The sequence below is a fragment of the Acomys russatus genome, chromosome 12, assembly GCF_903995435.1.
Source record: "Acomys russatus chromosome 12, mAcoRus1.1, whole genome shotgun sequence".
NCBI lineage: Eukaryota > Metazoa > Chordata > Mammalia > Rodentia > Muridae > Acomys > Acomys russatus.
In genome coordinates, this window is record NC_067148.1 from 12,469,558 (window position 1) to 12,494,739 (window position 25,182).

General features: G+C 48.0%; 1 protein-coding gene across 1 annotated transcript in view; it reads left to right on the forward strand.

Moving 5' to 3' along the window:
• LOC127196677 (aldehyde oxidase 2) overlaps positions 1 to 25,182 on the forward strand; it is an 80,302-nt gene that overhangs the window by 13,521 nt on the left and 41,599 nt on the right. Inside the window, exons 8-17 of the mRNA XM_051154526.1 lie at positions 578 to 670; positions 5,529 to 5,680; positions 6,470 to 6,563; positions 10,722 to 10,831; positions 13,299 to 13,483; positions 14,300 to 14,477; positions 16,388 to 16,489; positions 18,239 to 18,408; positions 19,639 to 19,753; positions 21,410 to 21,532. Of these exons, the coding sequence (XP_051010483.1) occupies positions 578 to 670; positions 5,529 to 5,680; positions 6,470 to 6,563; positions 10,722 to 10,831; positions 13,299 to 13,483; positions 14,300 to 14,477; positions 16,388 to 16,489; positions 18,239 to 18,408; positions 19,639 to 19,753; positions 21,410 to 21,532 (1,322 nt within the window). The remainder of the gene's footprint in view (positions 1 to 577; positions 671 to 5,528; positions 5,681 to 6,469; positions 6,564 to 10,721; positions 10,832 to 13,298; positions 13,484 to 14,299; positions 14,478 to 16,387; positions 16,490 to 18,238; positions 18,409 to 19,638; positions 19,754 to 21,409; positions 21,533 to 25,182) is intronic.

Consider the following 25,182-nt stretch of genomic DNA (forward strand, 5'->3'; position numbering starts at 1 on the left):
GTGACGATCCACACCCATTTTAATAACTTTGCTGAGCATATACGCCTATAGCCCAGTGGTAGAATGCTGGGCTAGTTTGTGCAAGCTCTGGGTTTGGGCCCCAGCAGCACACCCAGCCACAAACATCCTTAGAAGCTTCTCTAGGTTTCTCTGTGAAAGAGAGTTTTAAGAGCCTCACTCACTTTTTTAATCTCCTATTGGTACAATGTAGCAGGAATACAAGTAAGTGAATACACATTTATTATTAAGATTTAAGCTTTATATACGAATGGTTTTAGAGAAATTTTCAATGTTTAAAAAAAAAAAAAAGTGTTGCCAGGTAGTAGTAGTAGTAGTGGCGCACGCCTTTAATCTCAGCACTCGGGAGGCAGAGGCAGGCGGATCTTTGTGAGTTCAAGGCCAGCCTGGTCTACAGATCGAGTTACAGGACAGCCAGGTCTATACACACAAACCCTGTCTTTGAAAAACCAAAAGAAAAAGAAAGGATTCTCTCTCTCTCTTTCTCTCTCTCTCTCTCTCTCTCTCTCTCTCTCTCTCTCTCTCTCTCTCTTTCTAAAATGCATTTTTCCTCCTTCAGGACCAGCCATGAAATCTCAAGGACACGCCTACCCAATTCTCCTCTCTCCTGCTAGAATTCCTGATCTAAAGACGGTGACTAAAACTAGCGACGGTGAGTTCCTGGTCCTTCTAGTAAGCTGTGACCTTTGCACTAACCTACACTTGTTCACTTGTTGAATATAGTAGAACATCTATCTTTTTGGTTTGGTTGACTAGTTGGCTGGTTGGTTCTGTTTTGCTTTGAAATGGGATTTCTCTGTGTAGCACTGTCCATCCTGGAACTCGCTCTGTAGACCAAGCTGGCCTCAAACTCAGATCCATCTCCCTCTGCCTCCCAAGTGTTGGGATTAAAGGTGTGCATGTACCCTATCAGGCCCATCTCCGACTCAGTCCTCTTTCTCTACGGTAAAGGAGTGAGTGTCTCCACTGCAAACCTTACTACTAGAGCCTTATGGGGGAGAGAAGATGAGCTGTTTAAATATTACCCCTGGTGACAGTGTGCTCACTGGCAGGATAAGTGTGCGGCATCCCAGAGACAACAAATGGACAGTAGTGTCACTTTGACAGAAGAGAGGAGAGATGAGGAGTGTTATCTGGTGTTACCCGTGTTGTCGGAACAACGGCAAAGGGGCCAGATGGCTCTAAAACCTGCAAGCGAGTACTTCTATCGGCTCACAGCGCCCTCAACAGCCTCCTAGCATAAAGTCGACCCCACAACGTAGGACGAAATGTGCAAGGTTTGAATTCAAGATAGACAGCAAACGTTTTAGCAAGTGGACCTTACTAATTTCCCTTCTTCATGGACAAGGGCTTCATTGCCCAAAAGTCTTGGGCACACATGCCTATCCAGTGGCTGACAAGTGGATCCCGGGGTGGGGTTGGGGGAGTGAATGGGTTGGTCATGAATTTGAAACAATGGACTTCAACAGTAGCAATGATACCCTTAACTTGAGCGGCAGGGAAGATGTCACCACTAAAGACTTAGTCAAGAAAGACTTGTAGGTCATTGTGTTTATAGGGGTCTGTGGTGGATGGACAGGGAGGGGCTGGTGACAGCCTGGTCATTGCCACCCAGGAGTTCGACCTTCTGCCTTCCATCACCAGCCACAGGCAGGTTCCACTGAAAACAAATGCACCTGCTAATCCCTGCTCTAGGCCCAGACATTGGCAAGTGAAGCAATCCCTTTTTGAGTTTTGCCAGCTTCTGCTTGGAAGAACCCAGGTAGTGTGCCTGATGTGGGCAGAGAGGAAATGGAAGAACACACAGACAGATTGGGTCCAGATACTCAGTCTAAGCTTAGGGTTACAGCAGGAGACCCCTGGTACTCTTTGGCCAAGCACCAGCTAGCCTTCCTCCTTCTGACTTCTCTCTGACACCAAGTATACAGTCTTCAAATCTTAAATAAAACGAGTAATAAGCCAGGCGTGGTGGCTTACGCCTTTAATCCCAGCACTCGGGAGGCAGAGGCAGGTAGATCGCTGTGAGTTCGAGGCCAGCCTGGTCTACAAAGTGACTCCAGGATGGCCAAGGCTACACAGAGAAACCCTGTCTCAAAAAACAAACAAACAAAAAAAAAAGAGTAATAAACATAGGTTGTTCTGTAGTGGAGGGCCACCTTTCCCCAGCCTTCCTGTCTCTGAGCCCCTTATAGGAGTCCCCAAAAGGGCCCTTCAGGGCACAGTTCAAAATCCTCAACATAACCCAACCCTTCTTCTATAGATAAAAAACCTGAGGTGCAAAAAGAAAATGCACTCACCCACAGGCATGAGGTTACAAGGTCACCCACTCAGTTCAGAAGCCACTCAGCTGCTGCCAATCCAGTGGCTTTCCACATCAACTGTCAGCCAAGGGAAAGCCCAGTTCTGTGCCTTGTGCTGCTGCCTCTGGCTCACTTGAAGCTAAAGCGTGAGTGCCCTCTAGTGGCCGAGAGTGTGGACACCACTGGGGTGAACTGGAACCAGGTGTGCTCACAGGAGCACACCCCAGCAGTCCCATCTCTGGGACAGCTTCACTTTTTATGTAAAGGCTTCCTTAAACAGCACGCTCATTCATATCATACCCACAGTCGGCTCAGGCTAGTTTTCTTTCAAAAGCTTTACTATGAACCATCCCAGCGTCACTGGGTATTGATCTGATGGGCCCGCAAGGCACAGAGTGAGTTTAAAACCCTGAGAATCAAAAACAAGTTGAAGACCTTTCCAACTCCATCAGAATGCTAGTTAAGTTTTGTGGCCAGTGACAGAATCAAATAAGAACAGTCAGGCGGTGGCGTGAGCAATGGAAATGGCGGAACAAAGGTCCAGATGGTCTGGTTGGGCTTGGTCGGAGTTTGAGCTCTTGTGGGGATGGAGCAAAAGGCAGTTGGCATTCCGTGCCCCACCAGAGGGTTGAACTGTCCTTATTCCATCTGTGTCAAAGGGGCAGGGAGCAGGGTGTGGTGGCTCATGGACTCCTCCTGCCTGTACTCCCAAGAGTTGGAAGGAGGAGGAAGGAAGATGGGGACTCAAGGCCAGAGACCGGCTCAAAAGCAAAAAGATAAAAGAGGAAGTGATGAGCCACTCTGCTCTGTGTAAAGCCTACGACCTAGATAATAGCAGTAAGATGTTTATCTCTGGTTTCATCCCTAATGAGGACCAGGGTCTGCTCGGGGACAACGAGTCAAGTCGTTTGACAGGGAACAAGGCTACCTCTGCTGGGCTCTTGCAAACATACAGCAGAGGTTTGGGGTTTGAGTGTTAGTTTGTTGTTGGTAAGACTGGTTTGGTTTGATGTCTTAGGAGGCACCGTCTCCTTAGGTAGCCCAAGCTAGCCTCACAATCATGCTCACCTTGCCTTGGCCTCCCAAGTGCTGGGATTGCAGGCATGCACCACTGGATCTAGCTAAGGCCAGGGGCTTTGCAGAGGGTAAAGAGTAGGTGCCAATAGGAACTAAGGGGGTCAGGAATCAGCGGGCCACTGATGGGGACTCTAAGATAGGACCAGATCTCATAAGAGCATTTTTTATGGGGTGCTGAGACAGGACAAGGACTCCAGGGTGGCATTCTGGAAAGCAGGGATGATTTAGCTACAATTTTCAGCTGAGGCTCGGAGGTGGTAGTGCACGTCTTTAATCCCAGCACTCAGGAGGCAGAGGCAGGCGGATTGCTGTGAGTTCAAGGCCAGCCTGGTCTACAAAGGGACTCCAGGACAGCCAAGGCTACACAGAGAAGCCTTGTCTCAAAAAACCAAAACACAAAACAAAACAAAAACAAAAACAAAAAACAAATTTCAGCTGAGATTTTCTTGGCCTCCAGATAATAAAGAGCTGCCAGTGTTCTCCATCCAGGAAGTTAGCTGAGATTAGTGAAGCAGTGTGTGTGTTTGGGGGCGGGTGTGTGTGTGTGTGTGTGTGTGTGTGTGTGTGTGTGTGTGTGTGTGTGTGATGAGTGTGTGTTGGCAAAGACAGGGGAGGCCCTATGCCAAGAACATTTACTATTGCTATGTGGGAGGGCAGAACACTCTGAAAGATGAATCAACAAGAGAAGAATCAAAGCCCCACCTGAAACCCACTAAAAACACACTCGTGGCGGTGACTATCCAAGCCTGCAAGTGAGCTCAAAGCCAACCCTGGGTGCTAAGGTTTCATTATGCAAACTTGAGAGAGGTAAAGGATTTCTTTTAAAAGGTCAACTCCAGCTGTTTTGAGTGATCACATTCATCCCTATATTGATGTGACCCCTCCCATCCCCACTGAGGAGAAACACAAGAAGTTCTTGCTCACATCCTGCCAGCGCTTGGGAGTTCAACTCCAACCGTTGTCAGACTGTTGACTCACTCTCTGGCCAGTTGGCAAGTAGCGTGGTCTCAGTCCTCCTGGGTGCTCACCCCTTCCTGTGAGCTCCAAACTTCCCCCACCAACACCATCAACCAATGAGCAGCTTCCTTGGGATATGTTCGTTTTGATTGGCCAGTGTTGGTATTGGTCAGTATCAGAGTCGGAAAATCTGCAGCTAAAGTGTTACTGATCTGATTCCTGTTTGGGTCATCTTGGCCTCAGTTCTCAAGTTGTTCATTTTGAAATGTTTTCTACCAGAATATTCTAAAAGGTCACTCAAGTGGAGTCAGTTTACATGAAAGAGGCATATACAGCCTATGGAGGTGGGTAAATAGGAACTTGGTTTGTTTGTTACTTGGTTGGTGGCTCATGTGTTTTTGACTAATATTCCCCAAGAGCCACTCCTCTAAGGGAGTGTGGGAGTCTGTGGACGCTGGTATCAGGTCAGATTCTAATGGGCATCACCATAAACCCTGTGCAAACCATAAGGCCACAGAAAACTCACCACCTGTACTCACTGCTGTCCCTCACCTCTTAAGCATGCATAAAAACTCTTTACTACCAAAAAATAATGGCTGATTTTAGACCAATATCTCTGTGCCCAGGGATGGGGAAATTGGCCCTGCTATCTGGGTCTTGCAAGAATAAAGGCCTAAGTTTGATCCTTAGAATGCACATAAAAATTAAAAAAAAAAAAACTGAGCAAGGTGGGACACGTTGTAATCGCAATATTAGGGAGCTGAAGACAGGCAGACCCCTGGAGCCCATAGGCCCAATCTACTTAACAGGCTCCAAGCTAGTGAGAGACTTTAACTCAAAAACAAAAAAAGGATTGACACCAAAGATTGTACACACACATACACAGAGAGAGAGAGAGAGAGAGAGAGAGAGAGAGAGAGAGAGAGAGAGAGAGAGAGAGAGGAGAGAAGAGAGAAGAGAGAAGAGAGAAGAGAGAAGAGAGAGGAGAGAGAGAGAGACCAATTCCCAGGGACTGACTGACTAATGCGAGGGCTCCTAATGCCCTTCTGAGCACCCACGATGGGCAAGTACCATCGCTGAGCAAATATCAACTGAGACTCTGATGTGGTGACACCCGTTCTGCTCCCCCATTCCCCCCTCCACCCCCATGCCAATGAAAACAACCTGTTTTTCCAGGACTGACCATCGGCGCGGGCTGCAGCCTGGCTCAGGTGAAAGACATCTTGGCTGAAAGCATCTCTGAGCTCCCAGAGGAGAAAACTAAGACCTACCGCGCTCTCCTGAAACACCTTCAGAGCCTGGCTGGGCAGCAGATCCGGAACATGGCGGTGGGTTTCCTGTTGTCAATCACTGGACACATACTTGTTTTTCCTTCTCCCTGGGATGTCAGGATAGGTACTGGCGGAGGCAGCATGCCGAAAGGCCTCAATGAAATGGCAGGCCAATTAACAGATATTTTTAAATTAATAAATGATATTTAGTAAAAATGTTCTGCAAAATTCTAGATGAGATTCAACACAGTAGCTAAGTAGCAACTCGGGTCACAAAAGACATCATGGTTTTGCTAATTTTTTGACAAGCCTGTCCAAAAACAAAAACAAAAGCAAACAAACAAACAAACAAAAAAAGACTGATTTAATCTTAGGCTTAACAGAAGTATAGTACCTACAGAAAGTTGGCGAACTTTTTACTTTATACTCCTCAACCCGGAGCTGGAGAAGGGCTGTCCTAAGGAGGAAAGTGAGTGATGGTTGGTTTCCATGCACACACACTTGTCCCCTCTCCAACATCTGCTGTGCAGAGGGACAGAAATCCTCAGAGCCACGAGAGTCAGCAGAAGACATCGCCTTTTCGAAAACTCTCAAGTCATTCCAAATGACCAGACTCATTAAGCCTGTCAAGGACAGGGTGACAGATGAGTTTGGGGATTAAAAGCACATCTAAAGGAGAAATGGGGTCAAAGAGAGAGAAAGAGCTGCCTTCCAACATTCATGGACCCACGAGGACAGGTAGCTGGTCAAGACTCCTCTTGACCCTCTCAAGACCCTGAGAGAATCACAGGCACGTGTCTATAGAAGACCTGAGACACTAACCAAGATGTCACTCTCTCTCCTCAGTCCCTAGGTGGACATGTTATAAGCAGGCATTGCTACTCAGACCTGAATCCTATTCTCTCTGTGGGCAATGCCACCCTCAATCTGCTGTCAGAAGGTAAGCTTACACTCTGAGCGGCCCTGAGAGAGCCTTTGTCTTTTGGGGTTTTTTAATTCCATTTTTTGTTTTTTGTTTGGTTGGTTGGTTTTTGGTTTTGGGGGGGCTTGGGGGTTGTTGGTTATTTTTTGTTGTTGTTTGTTTGTTTGTTTTGGGGGTTTTTTTGTTTGGTTTGGTTTGGTTTGGTTTGGTTTTTGAGACAGGGTTTCTCTGTATAGCCTTGACTGTCCTGGACTCACTTTGTAGACCAGGCTGGCCTCACACTCACATCAATCTGCCTGCCTCTGCCTCCTTCCCAAGTGCTGGGATTAAAGGTGTGCACCACCACCACCTGGCTTAATTCCATTTTAAAATTTTCTTAAGGAATCACGTTAAGTATTAGCCTGGATCACTTACTCTCAGTTCACCATGGGGAGCTCCTGTCATGAGGAAGGTGCATGGTAGCAGCAGGCAGAGGTGCTTCCTGCTGGCAATACACACACACACACACACACACACACACACACACACACACACTATGGTCATGTGTTAGTACACATGTTCTCTCTTAACCACGGATGATGTGCAAAGGCCAACATGAGAGTAGGTTTCAGGCTCCTGGACCGATGGCTCAGAGCTTAAGAACACACATTGTGGGACTGGGGATTTAGCTCAGTGGTAGAGTGCTTGCCTAGCAAGCACAAGGCCCTGGGTTCAGTCCTCAGCTCTGGAAAAAAAAAAGAATACATATTGCTCTTGCAGAAGGTCAGAGTTCAGTCCCTGGCTCACAGCTGCCTACGGCTCTGGTTGCTAGGGGATTCAACATCTCCAGCTTCTTTGGGTACCAGCACTCATGGCATCTACTCACAGAGATGTGCAATTATATATTATATGTCATTTTTAAAAATAAAAACAGTTTTAAAAGAGAAGAGAATGCGGCTCAGCAGCCAACAGCGTGCTCTGCCATTGCAGAGGGCATGAGTTTATCCCCAGCCCCCATGTCGGGCAGGTCATACCCACCTGTAACTCCAACTCCAGGGGGTCTGATGCCTTGGCCTCCATGGGCACACACATTTGCATGCACATAACCTCAGAGAGATACCTGTGCAGAACTAGAAAGAACAAAAATAGGCTTTTTTTTTTTTTTTTTTTTTTTTTTAAAGAGAAAACTGGGCTTGGTGGCGCATAACTTTAATCCCAGTGCTCAGAAGGCAGAAGCAGGAGGATCTCTGTGAGTTCGAGTCTGGTCAACAGAGTGAGTTCCAGGACAAAAAGGACTGCTTAAAGAGAGCCTGTCTCAAAAAAGAGGGTGGGGACAGGATGCCGAGGGTGCCTTCCTATAGCCTAAGGGAGCAAGGCTCCCACCTTCCTCCTTCAATCTACATCCAATATCACACACACACACACAGAGACACATACTCACACTCTTCCTCCAAGCACACACAGAAAGACAACCCCCCACCCCCCCACCCCCATCCCCCCACCCCCACCCCACCCCCCCAACCCCCCCCACCCCTGGCTCCTATGGGTCGGAGCAAGCAGTAACTGTTTTAACTGCTAACTGAATGGAGCAATTCCTTAAGGCGGCTCCCTGCTAATCCACCTCCCCTGTTCTGTGGAGTCCTCCCTCTGTGCACTCACAATGCTTTGGTCTGTTCCACAAGCTCTAACACCCCCCTTGACAAGAGGCTAAACACGTGCCAGGCTGTGCTAGACACTTTACACACTTCATGCCCAAGCTGTGCAACCGCCGGCCCATGCTACATGTCCAGAAAGTGATGGGACTCGGCTTAGCTGGTCCGTGAGTGATGCGAAAGCTGAAAATGGGTCGTTATCAACAACAGCATTCCCCCCCCCCCACCCCCATGGCTTTGTAAACTAGAAACTCCAAGGTCACACGATATAATGTATCGACAATCTCCTTATTGTATCAACTGTCCGAAGGCAGAAAAGGAAGAGCCAGAGAGAGAGGAAACCAACGTCATCCTTTTGTATTAGCATCTATCCCACCCCTGAAGGCAGAGTCCTGTCACCCACCTCAGGCCAGGACCTTGAACATGTTAGGCAAAGTGTTTACTATTGTTACAATGGCTATTAAATTCCATGAACTAAGCCAGGCGGTGGGGCACACGCCTTTAATCCCAGTACTTGGGAGGCAGAGGCAGGCAGATCTCTGTGGGTTCAAGGCTAGCCTGGTCTACAAAGTGAGTCCAGGACACTCAGGGCTACACAGAAAAACCCTGTATCAAAAAAAAAAAAAAAATCCATGAGCTAAATAAGGGTTTTTTTTAAAAGATGTATTTATTTATTATTATATATACAGTGTTCTGCCTGCATGCACACCCGCAGGCCAGAAGAGGGAATCTCATCACATTGTAGATGCTTGTGAGCCACCATATGGTTGCTGGGAATTGAACTTAGGACCTTTGGAAGAGCAGATGCCTCTCTTAACCACTGAGCCATCTCTCCAGCCCAATAAGGGTTTTTTAAATCAATGTAATGTATCGTGTGTGTGTGTGTGTGTCTGTGTGTGTGTCTGTGTCCGTGGGTGTCTGTGTGTGATGCTTGTCACGCTGCACAAGTGGACAATTTACCAGAGTCAGTTCTCACCTTCCACCAGAGGGGGCCCTAGGGATTGAACTCAGGTCATCAGCCTTGGCTACAGGTACTTTTCCCACTAAGCCATCTTCCTGATCCTAGTTTCTGAAGGAGACTAGCCCTCAAACCTTAACCAATGCGAACCTCTGTCAGTCTGCTTCTGTTCACCATCACCCCCAGACCATCCTGTCCTGTCTCCTCGGCTTCCGGCTCTAAAGTGCCCCTCCCCTTTCTTCACTGAATACCTGCCTTCAGGTCAGGACTTCTGCCCTCCCTCCGTCCATCCCACTCCCCACAGGTATCTCAGGCAGAAGGATACAGAGGAAGCAGCCACAGCCTCTGCCCCAGTGAACTTCCAGGCTCCTCCCTGAGGTGTTTAATGCTGTCACTCACTGCTGAGAAAAAAGTGCTGAGGCCCTACTCCCTGGTTGGTTTGGCATGAAGCCTATCAGGAGGGAGGGCACAGAAGGTTAAGCATGCTGACAGAGCCTGGCTTTTCTCTGAGGACACCAGGTCTGTAGTTTGGGATGACCCCAGTTTATCCCACAAAACAGTCAAGAAGCCAAAACTCTGGGGTTACTGGGATGGTGAGGTCTCTGCCCGACGCCTTCTGCTCTCATGATGATAACAACGTTCTACTAGGTGTTTGTGGTCACCATCTCTGCTTGCCCAATGCTGCCAAAGCTAGCACAGAGCTCCCTCACTCCAGAGAAGGCAGGGTCTCAGCTCACAGACTCCGCAGCAAGGCAGGTGGACAGTGCTCAGCAGGGACTCCTTTCGGGTTTCCTACCCGGCTACGACTACACCAGCATTCAAACCAGCACAGCTCCAATAGTGCCAGGAATAGAACTCATGTCCTCTCTGGGCTGTATGTAGCTTTAGCTCTGCGGGGCACATCCTATCCCAGTGGCTCTCAATTTTCCTAATGCTGTAACTCTTGAACACAGTCCCTCATGTTGTGGTGACTCCTCAACCATTTTCGTTTCTACTTCCTAACTGTAATTTTGCTACTGTTCTAAGTAGTAATGTAAATATCTGTGTTTTCTGATGATCTTACATGACCCCCTATGAAAGGGTCATTTGACCCCACAGGTTGAGAACTGCTATCCTATACCGTGAAAGGTGCAAACGATATTTTAAAGCCAGAAGCTAGTGCTCTGCTCCCAAGAGGTGATAGCTGAGCCCAAGGGAGATTTGATACGCTGTTTATTTTAAAGGTGGGTCTGTGTCAGGAATCCAAAACCACGGTAAGTGTGAAAGCAGATCAGAACCCTGCTAGCAGCGAAGGTAAAGCCAGCGTTAGCTCCACCGCAGTCTTGACCCTTGGTCCATGGTTCATTTAGTTAGTCAGCCTCAGCAGAAGGATGAAACCCGCAGGTTTGGTAGCCATGAAGCGAGTGTTAACAGGAGAACAAATGTCAGTAGAGGGAGTGAGGACGCTATGACAGTGTCACAGACTCAGACCTCTGCATCAGTCACTCTGAGCAGAGGACGTAAACCTTCTCTAGCGGCCAACCTCTGAAAGTACAGATCGGGCTTGCTTTTCTCACGCCTATACAGAAATAACATTTCCCTCCACAGAAGGCCTGCGGCAGATTCCCCTCAATGGACATTTTCTGGCTGGGTTGGTGAGCGCAGACCTGAAACCAGAGGAGATTTTGGAATCTGTGTGCATCCCTCACTCTCAAAAGGTAAGCAACTGGCTGGTTGCTTTGAGGTTCTTTCTCCCTGTGGGTCCATCATGACGTCATCGCTGGCCTTTGCAGACAGGTGGGACGGAAGTAACTGTGCCCCCAAAACTGTTCCTTGACCCACTGAGACCTGGCTCAGCAATGAGGTTCTGGGACCGCCCTGAGCAAGTAGCTCCAGGATGTGGGTTCTGGCTGTTGTTGCAGCTGTCGGGTGTGGCCTGAGGCAGGCCTGTGGTCACACGCCCAAGCCCCCTGTTTCCACGAGGGGAAGGCTCTCCAGCTGCTAATGGGGCTTCTCTACCTGGCACACAGGAAGTTGGAATCCTAGACTTGGCTTTCCTACCCCGGAACTTCTGCCAACCCCTACAGCTCAGAGGAACACAAGGCTTCCAGATGTTCCCTGGCCCAGGATACCGGGGCTTGATGTGGCCACCCAGCTAGCTATGGAGGAGGCCTTCTGCCCTCTCTGATCCTTAAGCCTCTCCCCAAAGCTGTGCTTGACTCCAAGAGAAGTGCCAATACCATGTGCGCGCGTGCACACACACACACACACACACACACACACACACACACACACACACACACACACACACACAGCAGAGGCAGGTCATAATGAAGTTTTAAGTTACGCTTCAGCCGTGGAGTGATCTTTATTAGTACTTTTTAGACAACAGAAACTGTGACCTGTATTCCCACCCAAAAGGGCTTGCGTTTCCATACAAAGGTAGCAGATCGAAAAATGGTGCATCACTGGGCTAGAGAGACGGCTCAGCAGCTGAGAGCAGTTGTTGCTCTTACAGAAGACCTGGGTTCAATTCCTATGACCCACGTGGCAGCCCACAAGCATCCGTCACTCCAGTTCCAGGGGGTCTGGTGCCCTCTTGTGGCCTTCATGGGCACCTGACACACACATCACGCACAGACATCCATGTGGCAAAGCACCCGCGCACATAAAAACAAATGAACAAGTAAATAAAGAAAACAGTATTCTGCCAAAAAAAAAAAAAAAAAAAAAAAACGGTACAATCAAGTATGAGGAGCTTTGAGGCAATGCAAAGAGGGAGACAGGAAGTGAGGAGAGCCTCTGGGGCAGACACCACCTCTGCTGCTCCTGACCCAGCAGCTCCTGCCTGGTCCACTGTTAGAACATTCCAGTCCACTCTTGCCAAATGGCAAAGTGGTTGTTTCTACAAACCAGGAAACGGAGGAGGTTTTTTGTTTTTTTTGTTTTTGTTTTTTTAACTGAAAAGCGCCTGACTTCAGAAGTCTCCCGGTCCCCATGGAAACAAAGTAACCCAACCACTGGAGAGGGTGACAGCAAGAAACACAGCACCAACAGGGTCTCCCCGGGGGGGGGGGAGGTTCCCCAGCATCCTCCACAGAGCTCTGCTGACCTCCGGGAGACAATGACTCTTATGCGTATCAGCGGCCTCCAGGATCAGCTTTCAGAAGGACGCCAGTATCACCTGGAGACAGCGAGGTGGCTCAGCAGTAACGCATACTTGCCGCTAGTTCAGTTCCCAGCACGCACGTGTCAGCTCACAGCCATCTGTAACTCCAGGCCCGGCCCCTCTCCTCCCCCACCTCTGGCGTCCAAGGGCACGTGCATATTATGCAAGCACTCATACACATAAGTAAAAATAAATCTTTTTTCAATTGCTTAGATTTATTTATTTTATGTGTGTGTGTGTGTGCTGCCTGCATTTATGTACTTTCGCCATGTGTGTGGGTCTGATGCCCAAAGAGGTTAGAAAAATATGTCAAGTCCCCTGGAACTGGAGTTAAAGATGGTTGTGAGCTACTATGTAGGTTCTAGGAACCAAACCTGGATCCTCCGCAAGAGCAACAATTAAGTGCTCTGAATTGCTGAGCCTTCTCTCCAGCCCGAACAATTTTGTTTTTGTTTTTTTAAAAAGGGAGAGTTAGCTGGAGACATGGCTCAGTGGTTAAGAGTGCTTAGTGAGGCCTGGCATGGTGGCCCACGCCTTTAATCCCAGCACTCGGGAGGCAGAGGCAGGTGGATCTCTGTGAGTTCAAGGCCAGCCTGGCCTACCAAAGGAGTCCAGGACAGCCAAGGCTACACAGAGAAAGCCTGTCTCGAAAAAAAAAAAAAGGAGTGCTCAGTGAACTTGCAGAAGACATGGGTTCTGTTCCCAGCTCCCTGCATGGAGGCACACAACTGTCTGTAACTCCAAGTCCAAGGAATCACATGCCCTCTTCTGTCCTCCAAGGGCTCCTAGACACACGTGGTGCACACAGGCTCATATACATAGATAAAAACATAAATAAACAAAGGTCTTTAAATGACCTCATTCTCACTCTCAGCAAGATGGCAGCCAAAGTGTCACTCACTTAGACCACTGTCCCATGTCCCGTTATATAAATCAAAGTGATCAAGGCGAGGCACCAAGAGGGAGGCCAAGCATTTCATTCTCAGACAACCCCCGAGTGGTTTCTGCCTCCACAGGGGGAGTTCGTGTCCGCCTTCCGGCAGGCCCAGTGCCATCAGAACGCTCTGCCTGATGCGAATGCTGGCATGAGAGTCCGCTTCAAAGAAGGCACTGACACCATTGAGGACCTGAGCATTGCCTACGGAGGCGTGGGGCCCACCACCCTCAGTGCAGAGGGATCCTGCCAGCGCCTCCTTGGCAGGTAAGCGACGAACACTGTGCGTTAAAGGGAACCTTGACTGGCCCTGACAACTGTCGATAAAGCCCTGAAATAATGGAAACTCGGACTTTTAAAAAAAAAAAAAAATCACTGCTTGTTCCTTCTTTGATTTTGTTGAATTAATTCCACATTACTTGGCTTCAATTAAGCCACTTTTCAGACACAACAAAAATGACCTAAGCCTGAGTCCAGGCAGCAGGTGATGTTTTCTGGTCCAGCCCCCTCTTTCCCTGCAAACGAACGCTCCGCAGGCCCTCTCCACCCGGAGCTCCTACCACAGAGCACATGCTATCCCATTCCTGGGTAAAGGACATCCAAGCCTGAGTTCTGTTCTGCTCTAGAATATTCTGGAATGGTTCTAGAATCCCATGACTCTAAAAACATGATTAATTTATGCTGCAAGCATAATGGAGAAGGCCCATTCTCACCCATGGTTCTTGTGCCACTTGGAGTGAGGCCCAGGCTTTGATTTTTTTCCAGAGACCCTTGCTAATGTGACGTCTAGAGAAACTCTGGGGGTCTGTAAAATGTCAGTCCCAGTGCCATCAGACCTCCTTTGGTTTTTTTGTTTGTTTGGTTGGTTTTGTTTGGTTTTGTTTTGTTTTGTTTACCTGACAGGGTTTCTCTGTGTAGCCTTGGCTGTCCCAGACTTGCTCTGTAGACCAGGCTGGCCTCGAACTCACAATGATCCGCCTGCCTCTGCCTCTGCCTCCCAGAGTGCTGGGACTAAAGGTGTGCACCACCACCGCCAGGCTCAGACCTCCTTTCATTGGCTCTTCTTGCCTCGCACTGTGCCAGGCGCTGGAACGCGCTCACGCTGGATGAGGCGTGCAGGCTGCTCCTGGATGAAGTCTCCCTCCCCGGCTCAGCCCTGGGGGGCAAAGTGGAATTCAGGAGGACTCTGGTCGTCAGCTTCTTCTTCAAGTTCTACCTGGAGGTTCTGCAGGAACTGAGGGCGGAAGTAAAGCCTCCTGCTGTGCCCACTGTAAGTGCACTGGCAGATCAGGATAGCTGCTCCTGTTCTCACGGCTCCCGGGAGGCTGGGGCGGGGAGACCACACTGAGCTCAAGGAAGACCTGCCTTAGCTACAGAGTGAGACCTGTCTCCAAATAAGTAGTAAACACCATCAGCGTCATCAGGGCTTACACAGTTACTCCTGAGAGCTTTGAGGCTCTGTTCCATACCTTCCGTCTGGCTTCTGGTGGCTTGCTGGTGACCTTCAGGGTTAATTTACCTTGAAAGTGTCGCTTTGCTGTGGCTTTCACATGACGCTGCCCCTTTGTGCGTGTCTATGTCCAAATGTCTCCTTCTAAGAGGACATCAGCCACCGTGTCAGCCAATTCTAATTCGTTACCATGGCGGTCAGCATCCCACCTTGCTTGGCTGGCTTGGTCCCACTGCGTTTCTAGAGGTTAGGGCTTCAGCAGAGTGATTTAGGAGGACGAAATCGGAACCATAACTCTGACTTCTATCAGCTCCTTGCTGCCATAAGTACCTAGCTTTCCCACTGTTTTTGTCAGTTGTCCTGTGGGGAACCTGTTACCATTGTCCGTCCTCTGTTCTGGGTCAGCCTTCGTCAGTCCCAAGGCAGTGTTTGTCCTGGGATTCAGGCCTGAAGGGCTGCCAAACAACTTTCAGCTTTCAGGTGTTTTTGTGACCCAGAGCAGAAATGCTACAGGGTCTCTGGCTTTCTCTGTGATTTTGTTTTTTAAGGTTTATTTATTATTATGTATAGTGCTCTGCCTGCATGTACACAGGCTCACCAGAAGAGGGAGCCAGATCTCATTATAGATGGTTGTGAGCCACCCTGTGGTTGCTGGGGATTGAACTCAAGACCTTCAAAAGAGGAGCCAATGTTCTTAACCTCTGAGCCATCTCTCCAGCCCCTACTCTGTGTTTTTTCTTTCTTTTAAAATAAGTGTTATTGAGGCATAATTTACAGTAAAACAAGAGACAAATAAATGTATAATTAAACCAACCTGTTTAAACTTAGTGGAGCCATCACCTGAAACTAAACGTAACACATTTTCATCACCCCAAAGAATCCCCACGCCCCCTTTGTGTCATCATCCCCACCCCGTTCAGGCAAATGCTGATGGCATAGTGTGGCACTAAAGCTTCATTTTGCTTAGTCTAGAATTTTGTAATCAATATGAATTGTGAGGGGTTTTTTTAACGTTTCAAAAAGATTAAGACTGATATGTATACTAATCAAAACAGCCCCGTAGAGTTTCTGATTGCAAACTTCTGGAATACATTGAGCAAATTATTTGCTCTCCTGCTTGTTCTTGCTCCCTCTATCAATCTCTCCCGACCATGATCTCAATGCTCACCCTTCCCTGCCCTGTTACACACACACACACACACACACACACACACACACACACACACACACCCTGTGGCCAGACTCTAACCTCTGAATTTCAGACTCAGACTTGCATTTCATCTCTCAATCAGGACGCCAGAGCAGCCTTCCATCCTCAGAGAAAGCTGGGATCCTGACAAAAGCACACAGAATTTTTCTCCTTTTGTGAACCATGGGCTCTAGCGTATTCTGGGCTTATCCAGCCTGCGGTTTCCTTCCTAGCACACCCAACCTCCTTCCAACCTCCAAGCTCACTGGCACACCTTTTCCTCGGGGCCCCGAGGATCAGATTCAAATCAACAGTCCAAGCCCTCGCTTGGATGGGGAATGGGAGGGTACCAGGATCATAAAAAGTGAAACCCTGAAAAAAAAAAAGTGGAACCCTGCTGAGGGTGAGCGGTCGGGGATAGGGGGTAACCAGGCCACCCTCTGGGCATTAGGAGCACTTTACATAATCCAAACCCAACCTGATCCAGACTAACCAGCTGCCCCCGCCCCACCCCTTCTCTCTCTCTCCTGAGTCATCCCAGGACAGCCAGCTTCATCCAGAGGTTGCAGGCCGCTTCCTAAGCGCTCTGGGAGAGTTCCAGGTCACGCTACCCCGGGGAGTCCAAACATACCAGGTCAGAGAGTTTGATTTCACTGAAACTTACACTGAGAGATAAGCGAGAGACATGTGAACAGGGCAAGCTATTCACACGCGTGCTTTTCAGTCCTTCCTAGTTGTTCGTAAGCCAAATCAGGAGCCGCTGGCCCTGAGAGCTGGTGCTGAGGGAGCACAGGCCGCGCTGATTTGCAGACCGTCATCACTAAAGTGATATGTTTTGGGCATTTGTTAACTACTCCCCGGAAGAGAAGCTGAGCCCAGACGGTCAGTCTCCAGTCCAGACTGCACATGTTTAATCTCCAGTCAGCAAACAAAGGCCTGAAAGGGACTCAGCTCACCCTTCTGGAAGAACCTAAGTTAGCTATTCTTGCTGGTGCACAACCCTCTTCACCCCCCCCCCCACACACACACAGAAATGAAGACATGACTCTCCTAGGTATGGTTGAGGGGGTAGGTTTTATTGTAGATATGGGGGAGAAAACAGACAGAGGCACCTGGAAGGGTCCAGACTGAACTGGGCCATGAGAAGGGATGGGGAGAAATCCTGAGGGGTGGGGTGTGCCAAGAGAGAAGGCAAGGCAAGAAGAAAGAAACCAAAGCCAAGATGGCTGAGGCTGTCTGGGAGTCAGAGAAGCTAGGGAAGTAGAGGTGAAGCTCAGGAGCTGAGAGTGGAAGGCCAGGGGATGCCAGCCAGGATGGCTCTGTGACAGGCGCTTGTGAGTAGAGACTGGTGGCCAGAGTCTGCTTTCATAGTTTAAACAGGCACCTCAGTTAGGCATTGTCCAGAGCTAGAGACCTAACATACACATGCGCAGACCACATGCATACACATACACACTCACACATGCATACACACACTCACATGTGCACATTTACACTCACACACTCACATGTGCACATTCACGCTCACACACTCACATGTGCACACTCACACTCACACACTCACATGTGCACATTTACACTCACACGCTCACATGTGCACATACACACTCACATGTGCACACTCACATGTGCACACTCACACTCACACACTCACATGTGCACGCTCACATGTGCACGCTCACATGTGCACATTCACACTCACACACTCACATGTGCACACTCACACACTCATGCATACATGCACACACATACTCACACATTCACATACGCACACTCATGCACACACTAACACTCACAGGCTCTCACACAATGCATACACACATTCACATATGCACATTCACACACGTGCATAGACGCACATACACACACATGCACACTCACGCATGCATGAACCCTCACAGGCTCTCACACGCGTGCATACACACACTCACAGATGCACATTCACACTCACATGCATACACACATGCATAGATGCAGATACACACTCACACGCATGCTCACACCAGTGGAAGCTTCTCAGAGAAAATCTGTGGAATAAATTCTTTCAAGACCAGCCTGGATCTGGAGAATCCCAGTCCCGCCCTCTGCCAGAGAGACCCCGGCGAGTCACCACTCAGACTTCTCACTCTCCATGGGCCATGCTATGCCTCCTAGGCCTCATCAGAATGAGGGGTTCAGGGGTACCACAAACGGAGGAAGTGAGCGTCTTTTCACCCACTTCACCATTCTGCCCAAATGTTGGCCTGTCAGAGGCATTGCCACAAACCTGAAATGACAAGTTCTCAGATCAGCCACGCTAATCATCTGACCTGTGGCTCCACCCTGAGTCAGCCAGGCCACCAGAGACGAAAAGCGTCTGGGCTAACTGTCTCTTCCTCTGTAGAGCGTGGATTCTCACCAGCCTCTCCAAGATCCAGTTGGACGTCCCATCATGCACCTGTCAGGTCTTAAACATGCCACAGGGGAAGCCGTATTTTGTGATGACATCCCCAGGGTGGATAAAGAACTTTCCATGGCTCTGGTGACCAGTACCAGGGCTCATGCAAAAATCATGTAAGTAAAGCAAAGCTTTCAAAAATCTTTTAAAAGATGTTGTCAATCCTGAGATTCGGCAGAGAAAAACCAATTCCTCCATTTGGGGACCAATTTTTAATTAAGCTTTATTAAATATTAAATACTGACCAAGAGATGGGCTATGGTCAGGACAGTTTCCTGGAATTTCCCACCTGAGAACGGCCCTAAGACGCCTGTTGCAGTGCCTTATAAAGACAAACCCACGGGCCACCATACTTTCCCATGAAGTGTTATTTCCCAAGAACTACATCTCCCAGCATTCCAGGAAGTTAACTGGTCCTTGAGCAGCTAGGGCTTACAGGTTAATTTGGGGGCATTTCAGTATACCTGAGGTCTGCCTGGTGGGAATGTGCCTTTTCCTGCAGTGCCCTGACCCAAAGAGCTCCAGGAGGAAGAGGGAATATCTAGAATAGACCTTCTTGTGGGGTTGGGGGGAAATAGCACAGAGGCTGGGGATATAAGTCAGTTGGTAGAATGCTGTACACTCTCCCAAGCACAAAGCCTAGGGTTCAGTCCCCAGCGTGGCTGACCTACTGCTGTAATTCCAGTGCTCAGAAGAGGATCAGAAGTCATCCTCACTTACATGGCTAGTTCCAGGCCCATGTGGGTTACACAAAACCTTGACTCAAAAAATAAAAAGTAGGGGCTGGAGAGATGGCTCAGAGGTTAAGAGCACCATCTGCTCTTCCAAAGGTCCTGAGTTCAATTCCCAGCAACCACATGGTAGCTCACAACCATCTATAACGAGATCTGGTGCCCTCTTCTGGTGTACATGCAGGCAAAACCACACTGTATACATAATAAATAAATAAGTCTAAAAAATTAAAAATAAAAAGTAAAAATGTACGGGCCTTTTGTTTGCTTTCTAAAATCATAAAACCTCATCTCCCGGCAGCCTCGTGCATAACTCAGAGGCACTCTGCCACCACTGAAACACCAACTTCATTAGTAAATAAAAAATAAAAGCTGTCATACATTTCCAAAGAAAGCTGGTCCCACTGTCCATCCCTGGCAGCTGAGTTGTCATCTCCCAGCCGTGCAGCAGGTCTCCTGGACCCTACTCTATGGCAGGTCTATTCTGATTGCTCAGAGGCCAGATTCGCCATTCAGTGTTTCTATTTTTAACTTTACTTTATTCTCGCCTCCCTCCAGTTGGAGGCCCTCAAAGTTTGCCAGATGTCTCCTTCTTAAATGTCTCCCCGTGTGCAGATCAATCGATTCGTCTGAGGCCCTTGACCTACCTGGTGTGGTCGACGTGATAACAGCTGAAGACATCCCAGGCACCAACGGTGATGAGGATGACAAACTACTGGCCGTAGATAAGGTATGAACAGGACATGCTTTCAAAGATGCTTGATTGTTTGATCACCCAAGGACCCCTGTCGGTCACCTGTCCTTGCCTCCTAGCTTTTTCTACCACGGAGATGCTGAAGTGCCAGGGCCCCATGTCCTCTCTGTCCCAATACCTCCATTCTAACTTACTTTTCTGAAGATATGAAATAGCATATTAAACCAAAAATAATCACAGATCTGATTCAGCTACTGTGAGCCTCTGGGAACTGATCTGTAGCGGGATAGAATGCTCCAGAACAGCGGTTCTCAACCTTCCTAATGCTGTGACCCTTTAAAACAGTTCCTCATGTTGTAGTGACTCCCTCAACCATACAATTATTTCATTGCTATTGTTATTAACAGTAATATGAATATCTGTTATGCACGGTATCTCATATACAACTCCTGTAAAAAGAATCCTTCAGCCCCCAGAGGGGTCAAGACCCACAGGTTGAGAACCACTGCCCTAGTAAGATCTAGAAAGGAAGTGGACAGACCACAGCCCTGTCCTTTTATTTGTACAGAACTCTCTCTCTTCCTAAACCTGTTCGCTCACCGAGTCTCACTTTCCTTCACATGCCCATTTTGTTGTTTTGTTTTGTTTTGTTTTGTTTTTGTTTGTTTGTTTGTTTGTTTTTCCAGACAGAGTTTCTCCGTGTAGCCTTGGCTTTCCTGGGCTCTCTGTAGACCAGGCTGGCCTCAAAAACACACCCTATTTTTAATAAGTTCTCTTGGCTTTTGCTGGCCTTTTCATTCAAACTCAACACTCAGTTACTGACAACCCTGACTTAGGGCCTGAGCACCTGGCTTCTGCTCCAGCACCTTCACCTACTGTATGTATGCCCTTGCAGTCCGCCATCTTTAAAGGAGGAATGATTGTAAGGCACACTTCATTGTGTCATAGAGGTGGGACAAGTGAACATACTGGAGGTACCTAGGGCAGTGGTTGGCAAATGAAGACTCTCACTGTGTGCTGGCTATTGTCACCTTTCAATAAATGCCACATGCTTTCTCCTCCAGCTTTGGAAAAGATCAGCGGGTTTTGTTGTTGTTGTTTTTCTTTTCTGGATTCATCTGAAGAGGTTGGCTATCATCTATCAGCCGCCATTATAAAACTGCCTAAAGATGGAGCTGAAGCGATGGCTCAGTGGTTGTGAGCACTGGCTGCTCTTCCAGAAGACCTGGGTTTGATTCCCAACACCCATGTGATGGCTCATAACCACCTGTAACTCCAGTTTCCAGGGATCCAGTGTCCTCTTCTGGCCTCTCTGGGCACTGTATCATGTGGTACATAGACATACATGAGAGCAAAACACCTGCACACAAAATAAGAATAAACAAGTCTAAAAAAAAAAAAAATCATAGTGGGAGGCCAAAACAACAGAAATGGATTTTTATAAAGTTCTAGAGTTGAGCCCCAGCCACAGTGTCAGCAGATCAGGAGTTTTCTGCAGAATCTTTCCTTGACTTGCTGTTGGCTGCTTTCTCGTTGTCTCAGATTTGCCTTTTCTCTGCTCACCAGTCATACTGAACAGAGGCCCCACATTCAGGACCTCACTCAGCGCTAATAGCCTCGGTGTGTAACAGTGCTTGCTGGGTAAGTGCCCGAGCATCTCCCGCTATCTGCTTCTGTGCATGTACTTTACAGGTGCTCTGTGTGGGCCAGGTCATCTGTGCTGTGGTTGCGGAGACTGATATTCAGGCAAAACGAGCAACTGGAAAGATAAAAATCACCTATGAGGATCTGACACCTGTGATTTTCACCATCGAGGTAAGTAGGACCGGTCAGTCTCCCTCTAAGATTATAAAGTCGGGCTGGAGAGATGGCTCAGTGGTTATGCACTGGCTGCTCTTACCGAGGACCTGGGTTCTGTTCCCAGGGTTCCCAGTGTCTGCACAGTGGCTCACAACCATTTGTAATTCCAGTCCCAGAGGATCTGACACCCTCTTCTGGCCTCTGCAGACACCAGGCATGCATGTGGTACTTAGACATACACGTGGGCTAACACTCATACACATAAAACAAAAATAAATCTTTTACAAGAAAGAGTATAAAGTCAAAAGTATCCTTGTAAATGCCCTAGTATTAGAAGACTAACTCAGAACCTCCCCGCCCCCATCCCTTGACATCTGTTTGTTCTGGAAGAAATCATTTTGCTTTGGAAGATATTACTTGTACGAGATGAAATTATCTTTGGCTCCAAGAAACAGAAAAAAACAATCAGAAGTTTCTCTCTCACGTTCAAAAGCCTAAAAGTAGCCAGGTCTGTGGCAGAGGCCTGTGACTCTGCCTGTGCAAGCTGCTGAGGCAGACAAATGGCACCAAGACAGGGCAGTGAAACACTGACTCAAACCAAAACGTGAGCAGAACGAGGGGTGTATGGCTCAGTGAACTCCGAGGGAGAATGTTTGCCTTCTAACAAAAGGGAAAAAAAACAAAAACAAAAACAAAAAATCTAGGAGCGATGAGTCCAAGGCTTATCTGGGACAGTAGTTTATATCTGCGTACATGGTTTACATGGTACGTTTTGTGCAGCTTTATCAGATTCCCCTGCCAAGAGAGCAGGAAGCATAATTGTATTCCAGGTGTCTTGTGTGTCCCCCCAAAGGCTTGGGACCCTCTTACTTGAGGAAAGTGATGAGAGTGGACATTGGGAACAATAATGTCTTCAAAGCAGACACAAATCGTTATGAGAATCTTATGAAATTCTATAGAGATTTGCACTCCATTTTCTAGATCTTGGTGGTGGGATTCACCAAGACTTATTTCTGAGGAAAATAAGGGAATGAGAACGTAGAAAATTCAGATGTGGGCTAGTGTGTTAATTTTGTCATTAATTTAACAAACACCTGAGATAAACACCTTTTAAAGATGGACAGGGAAATTTTGGGGGGGGGGGGTGAGACAGGGTTTCTCTGTGTAATAGGCCTGGCTGTCTTGGACTCCCTTTATAGACCAGGCTGGCCTCAAACTCACAGGGATCCGCCTGCCTCTGCTTCCCGAGTGCTGGGATTAAAGGTGTGAGCCACCATGCCCAGCTGATGGACAGTTTCTTCTGGCTCCGAGACGTTTCAGTCCATGCTTTGCTGGGCAATACATCATAGTGGCCACGCATAGGTGAGCAAAGCATTCGCCTCATATCTGGGCAAGGAAAGAGAGAAAAGGAAGAGACGGGTTCCTCGGTCCAGATTGAGGGCATGACTCCAAAAACCTACAGCCTTCCAGGAGGCCTCACTTGCTTAAAGTTCTACCATTCTTAGGCTGGAGAGATGGTTCAGAGGTTAAGCGCGCTGACTGCTCTTCCAGAGGTCCTGAGTTCAAATTCCCAGAAACTAGATGGTAGCTCACAACCATCTATAATGTGATCTGGTGCCCTCTTCTGGCCTGCAGGTGTACATGCATACAGAGCACTGTATACATAATAATAAATAAATTCTTAAAATTCTACCATTCTCGTGCTGGGACCAAGCTGGGGAGGAGTGCCAAGCTAGGGACTGAGCCTCTGACTCATGGGTGTTTGAGGCACAGCATAGACCTAACCTTGGACTTGCAGTCTCTGTCTCGGTGGCAGTCGTAGTCAGAGAAATCAGGTTGAGAAAAAAACAGCTTGTTTCTGGACTTGTAATGTATCATAGCTGGTGTGCAAAGGCCCCGGGGAACCATGGGAACAGGCTGAACGCTGCCTGAGCAGTACCAGTCTTTCAATGTGCAGAGTTAAGCACGGTTCTTAACCTTTCTGCACCAAACCAGCTCTGCTCCCATTTGCCAAATTTGCGAGCAGAAGGACATAGCCTTTTGGCACACACTGTGGCAATAAACATACTTCTGTGTTTCCCACTGTGACTCATTGAGGTGAAAGTGTGTGATGGATAGTCAACTTGACACAAGCTAAAGTCATCTGAAAGGAGAGAATCTCAGTTAAAGCAAGTGGACCACTGTGAGTCTGAGGTCAGCCTGGTCTACAAAGAGAGTTCTAGGACAGCCAGGGATATTACACAGAGAGGCGGTGGGCGGGAGGCTCCATAAAATCAGGCTGTAGGCAAGACTGCAGGTAATTTTCTTAATTAGTGGTTAATGGGGGGAGAGCCCAGACCATTGTGGGTGGAGCCATTCTTAGGCTGGTGATCCTGGGTTCTATAACAAAACAGGCTGAGCAAGCCATGAGGCACAAGCCAGTAAGCAGCCCCCATCCATGGCCTCTGCATCAGCTCCTGACTCCAGGTTCCTGGCCTGCTTCACTTCCTGTCCTGACTTCCTGTGGTGATGATGATGAACAGCAATGTGGAAGTATAAACCAAACAAACCCTTTCCTCCCAGGGTAGCACACGCCTGTAATCCCAACACTCAGGAGGCAGAAGCAGGCAGATCTCTGTGAGTTTGAGGCCAGCCTGATCTACAAAGAGAGTCCAGACCAACCAAGGCTACACAGAGAAACCCTGTCTCAAAAAAAAAAAAAAAAAAAAAAAAGTTGGGTAGCTGTCACTGGGGAAGATAGCTTTTTTTTTTTTTTTTTTGGTAGAACCAAGGACCTTGTATATTCTAGGCTAGTTCTCAGTTACTGAGTCACTTCCGCAAACCTAGACAAGATGTTTCTAGAAACTAAGCCTAGACTTGCACGCTACCTGTCTCACATATTTGCAGCCTGGCTTTGAGAGTTATTTTCTACTCTTTAAGTCTCATTTCTTCACCTTAAAAAAAAAAAATAAGTAAAGATAAAAATAAAATAATATATGTATATATATTTAGTATGTTGTATTGTTGGGTCTGGAGTCATGCAAATGAAACACGAAGGACACCCTGTAGTGGAGAAAAAAGTTTGTTTTCCAGGCAACAATTACTGGCAGCCAGGGTTGAGGTTTCAATATCGGGATTGAGAACTGTGACCAAGGAGCAAGCTTGTTACAGTCTTTCCCCGCAACCCCCGCCCCCCCCCCACACACACTTTGATTTTTTTTCGATACAGGGTTTCTCTGTGTGTAGCCTTGGCTGTCCTGGATTCACTTTGTAGACCAGGTTGGCCTCAAACTCACAGTGATCTGCCTGCCTCTGCCTCCTGAGTGCTGGGATTAAAGGCGTGCACCACCAGGCCCAGCTTTGTTACAGTCATTTTGAAGCAAAAAAAAAAAAAAAAACATAATCAGAAAAGCATGTACAGGAAGGGGGGAGAGCGCAGTCTTATCTGGAAGGGTCAGTACCATGAGGCCTCACTAAGGCAGGGCTCCTCAGGATGTGATACGGAGTCAGCAATGTGTGACGTCAGCAATGTATGACGTCAGCAACAGCAATCTATCTTGGGACTCTTTGTTTTCCCAGAGGACAGGCCTAAAATCGAGTCTGGGTTGTTAGTCCTTTCAGTGTCTGTGTTATATGACACTGTTTCTGGGGAGATGGGACGAGATATCTACTCGCCCCAGATAAAG